At 37.7% G+C, this 12192-nt stretch overlaps 1 protein-coding gene across 1 annotated transcript; it reads right to left on the reverse strand.

Annotated features, from left to right (window-relative positions):
• Positions 1-3666: 3666 nt before the first annotated feature.
• Positions 3667-8854, reverse strand: LOC118437105 (mitochondrial chaperone BCS1-like). Its single transcript, XM_035855900.1, has 4 exons — positions 8493-8854; positions 5348-5924; positions 4713-5020; positions 3667-4094 (listed from the first exon to the last, which is right to left on the reverse strand). Exons 1-4 carry the CDS (start codon positions 8637-8639, stop codon positions 3783-3785), a joined length of 1344 nt encoding a protein of 447 aa, XP_035711793.1. The 5' UTR covers positions 8640-8854; the 3' UTR covers positions 3667-3782.
• Between the last annotated feature and the right edge of the window lie 3338 nt (positions 8855-12192).

Consider the following 12192-nt stretch of genomic DNA (forward strand, 5'->3'; position numbering starts at 1 on the left):
GGCGCTAGCACTACAGCTAATTGCCGGCTCCCAATTTTTATACATGTGCTATGGTCCATCCAGAAAGTATAGAACAAAGGCCAATGCTAATAATACCAAAAGGCTAAATGGCCGACCTCGCCATAAGCAATAACATGTAGAGTTTGAAAATTCACCGTACGATCAGTTCTTGACCGATTTTCAAAATTCCGCCCGTTTTGGAAACATTGAACCCTTGCGCGAAATATATAATTTCAGATTTTTGAAATTTAGCCCCACCCCCTCGCTATCGAGGTCACAAGGTCAGAAAACGAGTAACATTTCTTAATAAGAATTAGAAATTTCTACGACCGGATTTGAAGATCGTCGACGTAAATTCTTGGCGGCAATGTTTGAAATAGCCAGGCCGTCATATTGACAACTAGTTGGTCACACCCCCTGCTTCGGAGTCATTGTGGGGGTGGTCCAAAGTCAAGCACCAAGAATTACGGCGACAAACAATTCCTTCCACACATGGTTTCTGACGTCGCCACCGCGTATAATCGTACCCACGTCCCCCTCCTTAGTGATATGACATTGTGGGTGGTCCCATGGCGAGGGTGGGGTGTGGCAATCAGCGCTTCTTCCAAGACCGTACCTAAGCACAGCATGCGACATATCATTTTTCTCAGCTCGGTAAGGGGATTGCGGTGACGTAATTAGAATTTGGAAAACCACACCCCCTGTGGGTGTGGTCATCCATTCCCGCCGAATCTTGCCAAACCATCACATGCGACATATCATTTTTGACAGCTCGGTAAGGGGATTGCGGTGACGTAATTAGAATTTGGAAAACCACACCCCCTGTGGGTGTGGTCATCCATTCCCGCCGAATTCTGCCGAACCATCACATGCGACATATCATTTTTCTCAGCTCGGTAAGGGGATTGCGGTGACGTAATTAGAATTTGGAAAACCACACCCCCTGTGGGTGTGGTCATCCATTCCCGCCGAATCCTACCAAACCATCACATGCGACATATCATTTTTCTCAGCTCGGTAAGGGGATTGCGGTGACGTAATTAGAATTTGGAAAACCACACCCCCTGTGGGTGTGGTCATCCATCCCCGCCGAATCCTGCCAAACCATCACATGCGACATATCATTTTTAACAGCTCGGTAAGGGGATTGCTGTGAAGTAATTAACTTTACACTGTCCTCTACCCCAAAAGGTGAGTAGGTAACTTCTAACCTATGTTAATTGGAATAATCCAAAATTTCATAACCAATTTCAAAACCACAGGAGGTATGGTTTTTCGACTATAATCTTTATGATGAGAAAAACGATATGTCCCCTAGCATAGTTTCGGAAGAATTATACAACCCAGAGAACCACACCTGTTGGGGATGTGGTTTCTCAAATTTGAAGTAAGTCATTGTAATCTTTTTGGCCTGTTGAGAAAAACTAGATGCCACATGACGTGGTTTCGTAGGAGTCACATGGCATCAGTAACCACACCCACAGGGGGTGTGGTTTTCTAAATTCTAATTTCGTCACCGCAATCCCCTTACCGAGCTGTTAAAAATGATATGTCGCATGTGATGGTTTGGCAGGATTCGGCGGGAATGGATGACCACACCCACAGGTTCAATGTTTCCAAAACTAGCGGAATTTTGAAAATCGGTCAAGAACTGACCGTACGGTGAATTTTCAAACTCTACATGTTATTGCTTATGGCGAGGTCGGCCATTTACGCCTAATGTTAACTCGGGATTTACCACTACTTTTGCCGTCACTTTTCCATTTTACTTTTGATTTTGCAAATATTAACTCCAACGGCAAAGCTAAAGTAAAACTTTGGCTTTGCCATAGATTTTACTTTTCCATTTGGGGTATTTTGACTCACCTTTCACTTTCACTTTACCGTTACTATTATGTTACTTTTAAAAGTACATTGCGATTCTACTTTTCAGGCAAAGTGAAAGTAATTTTGACTAATTTTTGAAAAAATGGTTTCATTTTGCTGTTTCATTGAAAATTGAAATGATGTAATGCAATAAATATGATTTTTGCAATATATAAATTATACTTTAAACATTTGTAGCCGTATTCAGGTCTAATTCAGAATCACCTCGAAGTTCTCGTATTAGAAATAAGGCGTCCAAAATTGGAAGGTTTAGAAAAACCGATTCTCGGTTATTACGGTTTTTCAAAATTTTGGTAAACCCTGTTATCGAGTCTGTGCAAAAACAGTTTTAGTGCAAATTTGAAAATTTAGTACAAAATTGAAACTAAATATAAACTAGGGAATAAAGTATTTTATAACAAATAATTCGTATCCAAATAATATGATAGAAATCTTAAATCGATAACCAGCTTTCGGGTGCGTAAAATTTTAAAAACCGGTTATCGTGAAAATTCTAAAACCGGCTTTCGCTTAAATCGAAAATCGGTTTTTGACCGGTTTTACAAAATCGGAGTAAACGATTTTCAATCCAAAATTTGGATACCGAAATTTGAAACAATTCCACCTCAATAGTTCGATATTTAGAATTATATTTAGAATTATAGTTCTAACGTACGCACCTTTCGTTGATGTCAATTTCGATATTTTTTGTAAATTGGTCGAAAGATGGTCAGTTTTAATTTATTCTTCCACATGGTAATACAAAAAATAAATTTGCTAAAAAAGTGAGATCAATTTTGCTATCATTTCTAATTTTGTAATTTTAACTTTACCGCAGTATGGAGAAAGTAAAAATTGACGGCAAGGTGAAAGTAGTGGTTTTCAGCTGAACTTAAAATTACCGATAGGAAAGTAATAGGAAAGTAAAGTGAAAGTTTATAGTAAAGAGAAAGTAGAAAGCATAAGTTAACAATAGGCGTTAGCCTCCCGAGAATTCCCTTGCTCAGTACTTTCTGGATCGACCATAGTATGGCTCCGCCTAAGGCTCAAGGTAACACTTGTATGTAATTTATTTCATGTAATTGTAACTACAGGAATTTGTACAAATATATCTATACTCAACATCTGCTTCGTTGCTATGGCGATGTGACGATATATTGGGGGCGGAGCGGGAGGAAGCCATCGACATCCTCCTCCAGTTCCAGCAAGTTGCCCCCGATTCTGCTATGCTGCTGGGCTCCCCACTCACTAATGAGGCGCTGGGGGTTGTCCTGGCAACGAAGACCCAGCAATTGGCAACTTTCTCCCAACTACTACTCGGTCTCTCGGCCCACTAAGCCTTTTTCCTCCTGCGCGCGTCAATCTCTATCCCGAGGCTTATCTATTTTCTCCGTCGCGCCCCATCGTGGAGAAAGATGGATGCCCTCACCCACTACGACGCCACCCTTAAGGACGCGCTCGAAGGGATCCTCAATTGTTCTCTCTCGGAGGCTGCGTGGATGCAGTCCTCCCTACCCGTGAAGGAAGGCGGCCTCGGGGTCAGGCACGCTGTGGATGTGGCGATACCGTGTTTTCAAAAGTTTACGGGATCCTCCCCCTGGGGTCATATGTATGATGCCACAAAGCGATTTCGATTAACTTGATTACGTTCTCGAGTTATAGTGTTGACAGACAGACGGACGGACAGACAGACAGACAGACAGACGGACAGACTAACTAACCGATCGCATAAAGCAGCTTGCGCTACTTAATAAGGATGATTATGTAATATTAAAATGATATAATTTAGATACATTAAAATCGACCCAATATCTGGCAAATTTTATTTATTGTTTTGATCAGCTAAATAATATACACTAATGATTTGCACACTTGGAAAGAATACGGTATTAAGTATGCGTTCCTTCAGTTGGCTGTCACATGTAAAAATCTAAATATCCCGTATTCTCAGAATCCGCATACTCTTCGAAATGTTGTTCTGCCTGCTCGACGGCATCCTTAGGATTCTTTTTATGCAAAACAAACAAACTTTGGATACACGCCATTGATACCTTCTTCCCAGTTTTTTTCAACGCCATGGAAATATTCTGGCACATTTCTTTAACCACTTCGGTCTCCAGGTAAGGGTAGAAGTTGGCAAACATCTGCTGAATTTGAGAATCTGTGGCGTAATCGATGGAAACTTTAACGTCCACTCGCCCCGGTCGAATTAGGGCGGGGTCCAACTTCTGAAATATATAAGACAGAAAATTATTCTTTCTAAACAGGGTGTGAAAAAATTTGTTTATAATGTCGTGAAATTATTATTTGTTTTGAATTGGAGAAAGTGGGAAAAATAACACGGAGGAATTTAATGAATGTTAATTCCTAGAAAAACGAGTTCTAGATTTTTGTTGTTTTTTCTTAGGTGATTTATTTCGAACTTTTAAATATCTAAACTGTGAGTACGTTAGAAAGCGTTTTCTCCACATCTGGATAAATTTAGTACCTCAATGTTGCATATGCACCTGCAACATGGTGTAGACATACATGTATGCACTTGATGGCAACAATACATATCTTTCCCATTGTTTGGTACCAAAACTTATAACTCGTCGCCATTTTTTTTATTTCCATATGGAAATTTACCGCACTTTGGTGTCAAGTGGACGAGGTAACAATTAATAGTTCTTAGAAATTGCAATATATCTGCTGGCTCTCACCAATATTGATATTAGAGTATTGTACACCGCACCACATACGATATCCACTCCAAACTGATGAGAGATATATTTCTTTAATTATTTTTTCAAACAAAAGTGAAGGGATATTTGAAAAAGTATGGCACTCAAAAATAATTCACTAACCTTGATATGATTAGTGGTAATGAAGACGATTCTCCCCTCCTGTGATGAAACGACATCTAACGCATTAAGTATCCCCATGAACGTGACACTGCAAGAATCCGCCATTTTGGTTGTTGGTTCTATCGAATCCTCCTTTCTCTCAAAAACGCCGTCGATATCCTCGATTAACACAATCGTTCTGGAGAACACACTGCTCATAGCCATTGTCAAAGCGTCATCATTCAAATGAGGGGATGAAAGAGATAATATGCTAATATCATAACCAATTTCGCCCGCGATGGAGAAAACAATGCTTGATTTTCCGGTTCCTGGAAGGATTTAATTTAAATTCGTATGTAGAACAATAGTAAGTTTTATTATAATGCCATATTTTTTACAGTTCAAACAACTTTAGTTTGAACGGTACAAGTATCATCTCTTTTTAAACTACTTCTCCTTGTCTCAATTTCCATGCCCAGGATTGAGGGAGATTCAAACAGAAAGACTTACACCAAACAGGAAAGTTGAGAAAAAACGTAAGATGGCGCAATTTTGAAGAAAAACCTTATTCGAAGTGGGTAGTACATTTGTATATAGTTGCCTTTTACGAAATTTTTTATAAGGCTAATTGAAAAAAAATACATATATAACTGTACCTGGTGGACCATGTAACAAATATCCCCTTCTGTACGGAATCCCCCTTTCCCTGTACCATTCTCTACTGGCGAAGAAGTCTTTGACATCTTGGATTAAACCATCTTTCACGCCATCTTTCAAAATGATCGTTTCCAGCGGTCTCTTTTTCCTGTGACTACTCTTTTTCCAATCCAGGGATGAGCTTAGGTGGAAAAAGTTGACGAGTTCCTTCGACTGTGTTCCGATCTGGATATTCAGCACTTCCTGCAAAAATTCATCTAAAAAGGCTCGATTCCACGGAAAGGTTGCTACTTCGAGGTCATCCTTGTCTTGGAATCTAAACAAAAACAAGGTCTTGCCTTTGTACTGGAATTCGGTAGGTAGAGGGAGTTTGACAAGCTGGTACTCGTAGTTCAGCATGAGATCGTCGTCCTGTCCAGGTAGCTTTTTAAAATCGACTTCTAGTTGTTTTCCTTGCCCGGTGTGGCCATTCTTGGCGAGAAGCTTTTCAACCAAAGTTAGGAGATGGAAGTAAAATTCTTCGGTAGAAGAAGCCGCGGCGTGTTTGGTTTTGACACCTTGAACTCTAACGTAAACCTGGGGATATGGTAAAAATTTAGTGAATATTTTTATTTTCATTCACGCCAAGATTATTTGAATGGCAACTCAGGAGGCATGGGGGTATGGACACTAGCAAATCCGTCTGAAACCGTAACAAACTTGAAGCTAGTGTTTCTCAACGGGTTCGAAATCGTTCATCCGAACCCGAACCCGAACCCGATACCTTCAATCGGTATCCGACATAAACCCGAACCCGATACCTTCAATCGGTATCTGACATAAACCCGAACCCGATACCTTCAATTGGTATCCGACATAAACCCGAACCCGATAATCCGATTTGTTTAAGGAACGATCCGAATCCGAACCCGAACCCGATACACTCTATCCGAACCCGAACCCGAAACCCGATAAGAACCCGATGAGTATAAAATAATAATATAATCTCCCTTATAATATTTCTTGTTATTAATGAATTGTTTTCCAATTTGTTTTCTTACTATTACCTTTCAAACTACAACCTTAAGCTTCAATTTTACAACTTCCGTTTTCTATTCAGAAAAAAAACCATCCTTCTCCTGTGTATATTTTTTCCCCACAATAGTCATCCCTGATGGATTTTACTGTTTAATTTTTTCAATGTTTTGGGAACGTTCATAAATTAAGCAACTCAAGGATGGGAGAAATAGGGGTCTAAGGTCGCCAATCTCTACAATTTTAAATTCTCATCCCGTAATGTGTACATGGAAAGGGAGTACTTTCCATAAATAAATTATGTCTATTTGTACCTCATATTTTATAAACGTTCTATTAATTGATTATCAAGTTATTTTAAATGACTCTATCAGCTAAATAATAATGTTTAAAAAATTATTGGAACTAGAGTCCTACGATTCAAAATTGAATCGGGTTTTCGGATCATCCGAAGTTAAACCCGAACCCGATAACAATCGGATGGGGTAAATGCGATCCGTACCCGAACCCGATAAGCTTCGGATGAAAGAAACCTGATCCAAATCCGAACCCGATAAAAACCCGATTACAACCCGAACACGTTGAGAAACTCTACTTGAAGCACATGATAAGATAGCCATGCCAGTTAAGATAGCCATGCCAGTTAAATGTTAAATGTTAAGGTTGGCTGGTCACTCATTTTTAGTGATATTTGTATTGAGGTCAAAGGTCAATATTTCGAGACCTAACTTATCATGCGCTTCAATTTTTTGCGGTTTCGGTCGGATTTGTGAGTCTCAACACCCCAAATGCCTCCTCCTCAGTTATTTAGTAAAATTTTGCGGAATAACCTTGCCAAATAAAACCATATTAACCTGGGAAAAAATTCATATGTAGCATTATACAATAAAAATTATACTGCCTTCCCAAATCCTCGTACTAATTTTATGGGAATTCAGTTGAGTCGTCCTGTAATTTTTAAAACTATAGTGCGCGGAAAAAAATGCAAAATACGACGAAATACGAAATCGAAAAATACGAAATCGACGTGTTAAATTTGGCACAACTTCATTTTTATTTCTACACTTCAGACTCATCTTATGTCATATTATGTCATCTGGAATTCATATCTCATATTTACAACAACAATTTTTAATATTATCAATGAAAAATTAAAAGTTTAAAATAAACTAAATCTTACAAAAGGATATCTTAGGTGAGTCTGCAGGTGCGATTAAAAGTAGAAAATAACCCCCCCCCCCCCCCGTCACCTCCAGATAAAGGATTTTGTATCCCCTGCATCACCTCCCTGGGGATAATTTTTTGACGGAGGTTTAATTTGTGCTATATGTTATCTTTTTTTAAAGATTAATATCTATAGAATTTCTTAATTTGGTTGCAACTAATTAATTTTATGCACGTAACTGAATTACGACTGGAGCCTGGATCATTTATGCGAAACAATGGAATGTGTATTGTTGGGTAACTGTAACGGGCATGGACCTAGCCGATTTAAAAGTCGGCTAATGTGGTCACGTCACACTCCGTATTTTAGTGTTGTGAGACTTTGGCGATTCAATGCAGACATGAAAATATAGCAAAACTTTTGGCTTTTTAAAAATAACAAAATTTCAAACGAAATTAATTTTTACTTTGAGTTTGGGGCTTTTATTGCTCAGGTCTTCATATATAGTCACGGGTCTGGTAATAGAAAATTTATTACCGGTAATGGTAATAAATGGTAATAATTAATTAATAATTAAATGGCAATAAATCCATATCCGAGTGGTAACAAAAAGATCACACGTGATGGCAATTTTTTACCACTCGGTAATGTTATTGTTACCATCTGATAATAAGTTTGACCATTACCAGGCCAGTGACTATATATGACTTCATCTAGTACCAGATTATTTTGAGTGCAGGTATCTGACTTGCTAATTTTATTACTGATTAAAGATTGTAACCCGCAGGATTGGCCCAAAAATTATTGAGAGTTTAGGATAATTATGTTATTAGAACTTAATTAGTATTGTAACATATTTTACTCTATTTTGTGACCTGGTGTTGAGATCAATCGAAACCACGTTTAATAAATATTGAATTAAATTAAAATATGCTGTTTACAAAAATAGAGAAATTTTGTCATACCAGGAAAGGTTTCACCAAATTGAGCCTAGAACACCGACCACTTATATAGTTCCACGATAAATAACTTGCCAAAACGCCAGCGGTTGATAATAAGATTGATTTATTTGTGAGAGGAATTGATTTTAGTTTGTAAATTATCGAGTCCATTTTATCTGCGAAGGAAATCAAGGCACTTATCTTTCAAGTCAGCTGCACTTGTTGGGACAAAAGTGGATTTATTACTTCCAAAATCCAACTATTTACAAGAAAGCGGAGACTGTTGCATCATGTAGGTATGTACTTTGGAAAGGGTATCTCTTGTACATATATACACTGCTGTTGATAAGCAATCGAGATTTCCAGGTATTTAACAAGCTGGATGACGAACCAGTCACTGGCCTTGCATCATACAAAAGTCTATTGCCTCAGGCATAACAATCGTATTCGTTTTGTCGTGCAAAAAACGTTAATTCACCGTAACACGCGAGAAAGAAAATTATTTCGAAGTAACAACTAATACATACGTACCCATACAGATACAATATGCTAAGAGCAATGTTAATCATACACAGATAAATATTGTTTGTATATTTCACAATTTTTAAATACACAACCTCTCTTTAAGTGAAGCAAGGTAAAAACAGAATCTTATATCCGAACAATAACATGTTGAGAATGGTGATATTGGGTCTAGAGAAATCCCTGTATTCTTAAAGTATTCATGGGGAATAAGTTTTTTTTTAATGACTTTTGTATAAATATATTATGCGCCATTATCTTAATGGATAGAATCTCATTAACTAGATAATTATGATGTGGTCCCTGCACTCTAAATAAATTCAGCAAACCAAGGTATTGATTTGTGACTCTACCGTGTTGGTATTGAATGAGTACCACGTGGTTAAAAGTTTAATACCAGTCAGTATTGAAATTATTACTGCAAAATACTATTTAGAACCGGATTTATACCAACGTATTATATCGGTTCAATACCAATGCGGCTGTGTGATATAAATATCAATATCATTCAGTATTGATCAATACCAGGTTTCTAAAAGTGTGTATGACTGTGTATATTTTATCTGTACAACACTGCGTGTGAGAGTAACCCGTGCAGAATAGTTTGACCAGAGAAAGTTCCCGGAAAAATGAGAAACTTTCTCTGCTCTGGGGAGAGGAATTCAATCATATACCCCAAAATGTGAATGAAACGGAACTCCTTACGCAACATTGTGTACATAACCACAAAATTCAGATCAACATAAACCGCAGGTTGCGTTTTAATTCAAGCTCGTCCAAATCCTACTAAACATGTACATTTAAACTAAAATTATGTGTCCCCTGATTTTTAGGTCTTTACGATGGCCCATCACCGATGGATGGTTTTACTTATCTTGTGTGTATTTCAAATTTCCTTCCCTTCATTACTGCTTAATAAATCTATGTAAGAACATTAAGTTGATGCTGCATTATGGCAGAGTATACGTAAATGTTGAATACTGAATGTACGGATATTAATTTACAATACATTTCTTTTTCTCAGGTCAACTTGGAAGATTTTAAACCTGCGGATGATGTGTGGCCAGAAACTGCAACGTCTCTCGGAGGAAAATCCTATACAGTGGATGGATATGAACAAGTAAAAAGCTTTCGTCCAGTTAATATACATGCATATGGTTGCACAGTATGTAGATCAGACCAAAATACTATGTAGATCTCTTATATTTACTATTATAAATTTAATTTCGCCATTTTTATGTATTTATATGCATATATATATATTTGCACTCATATCAGGCCCCGATGTTGGGGCGGACAACCCGGGTAGTTGCCCTGGGCGCCAAATCTAAGGGGCGCCGATAGGCGCCCATGTTCACCCTAGATATAGTAAAACTTTTACTACTGAGAATTTACTACTCAGTAAATAAGTTCGGAATTAAAATTTACATCAAGGGATAAAATTGTGTATGAAACAAAGAATGAGTAAGCGACGAGATGAGGTGTGTGGTCTCATCTTGGCATTGTAAGTACAGTTCGAGACTTGTGCATGCCTTGTCTAACGTCATATTTACTTTTCGAGTAATGAGAATATGCACATTTTTTGAAAATCCATTACATATTTTTCGCAACCTTAGTGTCGTCAAAACGAAATAAATTTGGGGCGGATAATAGAAAACGCCAAGCAGCAAATGCAAAAAAAATCAAATGATGGTGGCTGGGCACCCAAAAATTGGAAAATTTTCGTTTGTTCTCCGGGCCCTCTCGCAAGTATACCAATATTTCACAGTAAAACTGTTTTAATTCCAACACATGAATAATTTCAGCCTGAAAGGACATGGCCAACTTATGTCGGGCAAATGGCTTTCCGTGAAATTTCCCAATTTTTTTTGTATGTTTTAGCCCTCAATTTCTTGACCAAAACCCGTCATGGGCTCTATCCCGTGGGTGACCTAGTTTGACCGTAAATCGAGGTCAAATATGGTCAAATCTGGCCAACAACATGTAAAATTTGGGAATTTATTGTGCCGTCAATCCTAGATGGAATTTCAAAATTTCGAATGTTTTTTAAAATATGGACCCCACAGCGAAATATATATTCTCAAATTTTTTAAATTCGTTCCCACACCCTACACTCACAGAAAAAATGACACCAAATTGACACCATTCCGGTGTCACTATGTGACTCTACCGGTTTGGTGTTAATTTGACACGGCACGGTGTCAATTATGCTTCACTCCGTTGCGGTGCCAATACCAACACCGTGAATGTAATTAGAGGTGGCGCTCAGTTATGTTGATTCAAAACCGCTATGTATCAATTGATGTGGATTTTAATATATGAATGCTACCAATCAGTGACAAATCTTTCCCAGACGGCGACAACCGAACACATACTTTGCTTTGCTTTGACATAATCTGGTAAAGAATTGGGGTAATTTTTTAACGACTTTTAATAACAAATCTTTTATTTTACATTCAGTAATACCATATTTAAACTTAACAAATTCAAGCACATATTTCGCAAATCACAAATATTCGCAACATCGCAAAAATTTATAACCAAATGACACATTATTATAGGAAAAAAAATATATTTAAAACAATTTTTAATGCCAAAGACGAACTTACGTAGCCGTAAAATAAATTGAATTAAACTCACAATTGACTGATGGCGAACTCTGTTCGAAAGAATTAGGAAGACTTCTTTCTCGTTAGTCGTTGGTCCTGGCGATAACCAAGCTAATCGCCGGGTCCAGCGTAGAATTTTATTTTTGACCGAAAACATAAAACAAATGGATTAAAAGATTGGCGAAATAAAATAATTGTTAGTAATATTAATAACCAAATTAATATGGCTTACTAACGCACGTGAGTCAAGAATAAGTTCCCAATAAAATTATTTTTTTCTGGAAGTAATTTCGACACGAAGATTAATTTATCTATTCGTGTTTTTAGGAGAAGTGAAGAAAATAGTAACTGACAAACACAGAACTGCGCACTGCAAAGAGACTGACACAATCTAGTGTTTAGTTCAAATTTTCCTTCTTGCGTTAACACTGCAGGGTGTCAATTCTTTACCGAGTTTTCAATCGGTCTCACCATTGCGGGAATATCGCTGTTACGGGCAGGGTGTCAACGCATTTTGACACCATTTAATGGAATTGAAGTTGACACCGACGGCCGGTGTTAGCGAAATTTTGGGTTTTGTTACCAAGTTGCTA

The sequence above is a fragment of the Folsomia candida genome, unplaced genomic scaffold, assembly GCF_002217175.1.
Source record: "Folsomia candida strain VU population unplaced genomic scaffold, ASM221717v1 Fcan01_Sc012, whole genome shotgun sequence".
NCBI lineage: Eukaryota > Metazoa > Arthropoda > Collembola > Entomobryomorpha > Isotomidae > Folsomia > Folsomia candida.

Bases quoted from the DNA above. Each gene is read 5' to 3' on its own strand.
- LOC118437105 (XM_035855900.1), bottom strand. From the start codon at position 8,639: ATGGACTCGATAATTTACAAACTAAAATCAATTCCTCTCACAAATAAA. The intron at 5,925-8,492 runs GTATGACAAAAT...CCATATCCCCAG, and splicing joins ATTTGGTGAAACCTTTCCTG to GTTTACGTTAGAGTTCAAGG. The intron at 4,095-4,712 runs GTTAGTGAATTA...TATATATTTCAG, and splicing joins TTACCACTAATCATATCAAG to AAGTTGGACCCCGCCCTAAT.